This window comes from Eurypyga helias, unplaced genomic scaffold, assembly GCF_000690775.1.
Source record: "Eurypyga helias isolate BGI_N326 unplaced genomic scaffold, ASM69077v1 scaffold8204, whole genome shotgun sequence".
NCBI lineage: Eukaryota > Metazoa > Chordata > Aves > Eurypygiformes > Eurypygidae > Eurypyga > Eurypyga helias.
Genome location: NW_010248142.1, coordinates 1 through 5,192, shown reverse-complemented (window position 1 = coordinate 5,192; position 5,192 = coordinate 1). Strand labels below are relative to the sequence as shown.

General features: G+C 44.5%; 1 protein-coding gene across 1 annotated transcript; it reads left to right on the top strand.

Annotated features, from left to right (window-relative positions):
- Window positions 1-229: 229 nt before the first annotated feature.
- On the top strand, window positions 230-2,697 carry FAM83D (family with sequence similarity 83, member D; the record flags this gene model as incomplete). Its single annotated transcript, XM_010150958.1, has 3 exons — window positions 230-417; window positions 1,266-1,390; window positions 1,746-2,697. Coding segments are annotated over 3 exons (1,265 nt in total), but the record flags the coding sequence as incomplete, so codon positions are not given.
- Window positions 2,698-5,192: the final 2,495 nt, after the last annotated feature.

Here is a 5,192-nt window from a genome sequence, read left to right as displayed (position 1 = left end):
CAAACCATGCTGTGATTCAGTGCAGCAGCGGATAAGGAGGAACCTCTTCAGGCTTATGCTTTGCGCTTCAGGGCACAATGAATTGACAGAGACATTGTGGGAATACAAAAATCTTTTGTAACTTGCCAGGGTCTGTGCAGCAGGACAAAGAAATGTGGATCTGGCCTTAATGATACCAGCAGGAGAAAATCGTGGGAAGACCTTGTGTAAAATAAAGCCTTTGAACAAGTGTTGTTACTTTCCTTGCAGGTGATTGCCCTTGTGATGGATTCTTTCACAGATATTGATATCTTTGGTGACCTGCAGGATGCCTATAACAACCGCAAAGTCCCTGTGTATATCCTTCTTGACCGAGACTTCCTACCCCATTTCTTGGAAATGTGCAAGAATTTGAGAGTTTGCCCTGAGCAGGAAAGTGTAAGTACTAAGTGTGTGTGGGGTTTGGGCTTCTTTTGTAGTACAGTTTATGGTTATGGATGTCAAAGATACCCTCTATAAAACATGAGGCTTCCTTGAAAGACTAAAGCATCCTGTCTATTAATTAATGGATGTAAAGGGGTATTTTCTGAAATATTTCTCAGCTCCTGAAGATCAAGGCTCAGTATCACATGATTTCAGTATTGTCTGTAGTAATCCAGCATGTGAAACTGTCCACAAACTTAGCCAAAAACCATGTAGAAAAGGCATGTCCACTCCTACCTTACACTATCCATACGTAGGAGCTACAGCGGTGCTGTGCTGGGTGGAGTGTGCACTGGGATCCCTGTCCTGAAGAAGCAACAATTTTCAAGCATTTAATTTTGCAAGATCTAGTAGCTTTATTCTTTGGCCTAAGGAACTGCTTGCAAAGGAAAACAGAAATACAGGAAGCTCCAGGGTGGTATAGCTTTGGTAACAAGCCTTTTCTTTACTAAGGCAGAGTTGCTTTCTCCTAAAAGGCCTTGTTGACCCAGGTGGTTTACTTAATTCCTCTGAACATAAGCTGATGTGACTGTGTTACGGCCTGGCTTGGGCAGGCTATGTTCACCCCAGTGAGAGTTTCTCTGGATGGGGGAAGAGTCTGAGCTTTGTGGGCAGTAATTAAGAACTGGCTGTTCTTTCCATAGACTGCCCTAATCTAACAGAAATTTAGCACTGTGTAGCCAGTAACACTCACATGCAGACTATGTAGTGTGTGCAGCTGCTTTTAAGTAAAATGGCTGATCAGAACTCTTTGAAAGTTAACTTGTATCTCATGTTACTTTTACCCTTATTTTCTGAAACAGATGATGAGAGTTCGAACTCTCACTGGGAACACATACTACATGAGGTCGGGTGCCAAAATTGTTGGTAAAGTCCATGAGAAGTTCATGTTAATTGATGGCATCAGAGTGACAACAGGCTCCTACAGGCAAGTATTGGGGTCTGCTAGTACCTGATGAGGCTGTAGAAAGGGAGGGGGTTTGCAAGAAGGATGTATTAACTTTGCTGTTTGCCTGGTATTAATGAATGCCATTGGCAAGTGGACTAGCTGAGTCTAAGTGGGACTAACACAAAACTGGGAACAGCTTTGGAAAATGGATTTACACAGCTTGTTGCTAGCAAAGCACTTGGCCTTGGCTAAGTAGAGCTTTTCCTGAGGGAGAGAGTGAATAGTCTATTGACTTTTATACCTGCCTGATGCACACTTGTTAGCTGAGTCCTGCAATCTGTATGTGGTGAAATGCACTGGAGATTAACTGTGAATTTTGGTTTGTTTTCTATAGCTTCACGTGGTCTGATGGGAAGCTGAACAGCAGTAACTTACTGCTGTTGTCAGGTCAAGTGGTTGAACACTTTGACCTCCAGTTCAGGATTCTTTATGCCCAGTCAATGCCCATCAGCCCTAAATGGCTGTCCAGCAGCAGGAACAGTGGGATGTTTGATCACCTGGCAAACAGAGTCGAGTCCCCTAGGGAATACACTGTGGAAGACAACTTGAGAGCAGAATTTGCCAGATTGGCTAGTACTCCAAAGAAACTGTCGAAAGAACTAGATCTGGCTGAAGATACTTCTGGAGGCAAACCCTGGAACCTGGGCCATTCTTGCCTCTGTGAAGAGCAGTGGTTCAGGGATCAAGAGGCCATAGTGGAACGGAAAAGCGCATCGACTCAAACCGGCCCGTGGGAAGAGAAGCCTGTAGTGACTGCGCGTAATGCTGCCACACAGACCTCTGCAGTAACAGCAGAAACTGGCACTCAGACCTCTGTCGCTGCTAAAACGACGGGCACTCAGACTTCAGTTTTGCTGAAGACTGCAGTGACACAGACAAAGGAAGAGGAGTACACAGAAACACCCCTGCTTCACAGGAAGCTGTCAAAAGAAGGATCTTCTCTGACTGGAAAGGCTGTATCAAGCTCTAGTCTGCGATCACTGTCTTCATTGTCCCAGTGCTCTCTTGCAAGCTCCACTGGCTCACTCTCTTCTCTCCGGTCCTTTGAATATTCTAGCAGTCACAGGGCAGAATATTTCCAAAAACTGCATAAAGAGAGGCACTTCCACTATACCACTATCAGGTCGAAGCTTAGCCACATGGTGGATATTCTCTCCCGGAGGGGACATGTGCCTGGAAGTTATGTGACCCAGTACACGGGAAGATGCAATCTAAAACAGAGGCGTGACATCAGCGCCAGCCTGCGCAGCCTCCGGGATGTTTCACTCTTTTCTCTGAAGAGATGACTAGCGCACTGAATGTGGAACACACAAGCTCTGGTCACAAATTGCAGTCACTTTGCACCTGCTGATTATTCCCCTTCCTTCCAGCACTTTTTTAATATGTGCATGTCATTTTGTTTTGTACTATGCAATCTAAGCAATGAAAAAAGGGGTTTATTTATACTGTAACTACTTGCATGTTCCTTGCATTAGTGGTGAAGGTGCATTTTAATTCTGGATGTTGAACATGAAAAACTGCTTATTTCTGTTTTCTAGGGTTGCTAATGCTCTGGCTTGAATTTATATCAATTTGGAAAAAATCTAAGACTGATCTTGCTCAGAGTGGCTTTAGAGATTTAGCTTACATCAAAGTATATTGAATTTTTTTATTCTTTTTAATATTGACTTTTCTTTCTTTGGCATGAGGGGAAACAACTTCTTATACAGAGCCATAAAGCTAAGTTTGACAGCTGGCTTCAGAGATGTATACATTACTCTTCCACTTGTGAAGGGTCTGTTTATGTTCTTCAACTGTATCCCTTTTCCATTGTTTAAGCCTTGTGAAATGGACTGAGCTAACTAGCTCTTCAGTCTGATCCTTCTCTCATGCCTTTATGCAGACACACACACACATATATACACTATATAGGTATAAAGGTGTGTGCACATAGGCACTTCCTCAGAAGAGCATTTTTCAAAACCAAGAGCAGGAAGTAGCAACTTGGCCCTCTAGGATAGCTGTACCCATTTCAGGTACAGCCCTGATGTAAGTGTTTTTAGGATTTGGAACCAAAAGCTAGCCATATGGGGCCTGTAAGACTAGGAATGGGAATGTATTGCTGAAATGTTGGTGTGTTGTGGTTGTGGGTGGTGAGGTGATACCTGGAGTTCAGTGTCTGACTGCAGCATACTTGTGTTTCTCTTTTGGGGTATGACTTTGAAGAACTTTCTCTTGTGCAACTTGTTACACAGAATTAAGACTTTTATTCTTAGCACTGTAAAATGAGCTTCCAATTGTGACTCATCTAGGAGTGTCTGAACCATCTTGCTTCCCTTAAGAGACCTATGAACCGCTTTCTTCTCTGGAGGCAACTTAGGTGTGAGCGTCACTGAGGAGATGTGACAAAGCCTATGATCGCAAGTCAACAGACAAATGCACTGTTGTGCAAATGTGGTGGGTTATGTTTTGTAGGAGTGCAAGAGTGGAGGGAAAAAAAAACCCAAACATATTTCAGATAGAAGTCAACAGACAAATGCACTGTTGTGCAAATGTGGTGGGTTATGTTTTGTAGGAGTGTACAACTAAGTGCAAGAGTGGAGGGAAAAAAAACCCCAAACATATTTCAGATAGGACAGTTTAAACAGAGCAGGAAACGTAAAGTTTTTCTTTATCCTTTATACACTACTAACTTGGTTTGAGGAGCTGAAGTGCTGCTCCAGTTTTAGAAAATAATCTACTTTCAACACTAGATGGATCTCGGGTGAAGTTACCTTGCAGAGATATTACCTGAATATTCTTTTTTAACGGTACTATGTGTGTTTGTGCTTGCTGGATCACTTTATCCGAGTGGTGTGTGGATTCTCTCCCTGAGCTCTAACCTGTATTATTCTTTAGACCTGCATCCCAGTACTTCAGCAACCAACCAGACTGAATTTTTGCCAAGTTGAACGAGAGCCTGGGTAATGCATCTTCTTATTCATGGATACGTGGCCAGTAGGTGGCGTGTTTCAGCTGTTTTGAAAAACAGCAAGAATGAGTGAACTAACGAAAGTATCCAAAACTCAAAGCTGCAATTTAAAGCATTGAGAGCAACAGCTTATTCTACTGACTTTGGCATTTCTGTCTCTGAAATATTTATATGGAAAAAGACTCAACTACCTTTCAGAGCTTGGATTGCAAAGGAGCTGCTCCCTCCCTAAAGCTGTAATGCAGATATACAAAGAGCTGGTGGGAGGACGGTCTGTCTGTGCTTCTTTAAAAAGATAAAGATGCTTTCTTGACTTCGGGAGCAAAGCAAGTCGCAGAGCTGGAGCCAAGACAGACTTTCAAAGCTGATCTCCAGTTGGGTTTTTAACAGGTCGTGACCAGCAGCACTTCAATGTATGTGAAATCCACCGGTTTGTTCTATCTGCCTTTTAACTCTATTACCCTGTGCAGTTGTTTTGGTGCTCTCACAGGAACAAAAAACCAGTTTACAAATAAACTCCTTTGCCTTGGGGCTTTTCACCTGACCCTCGCTGAGCTCTGTTGTCTGGTGTTTTGACTGACTAACGCAGCGTTTTATCGCTTGCCGGGGCCGTCTTTGCCCTCTCCTCGCCGCAGCCTTCCCTTCGGGGACTGGGTCGAGAGCCGTCCTGGCTCTCCCTGCTTAACTCGGGGTTTGCTCTCCTGCGGGTGCTTCCTCGGGTGGGGCGCAGCCACCCGCGACTGTCCCGTGGGTGACGCTGCTCCCGCGCCCCGTTCCTCCCCGCTGCCGGGGACGGGCGGAGCGGAGGCTCCGTACCTGCGGGGCAGCCTC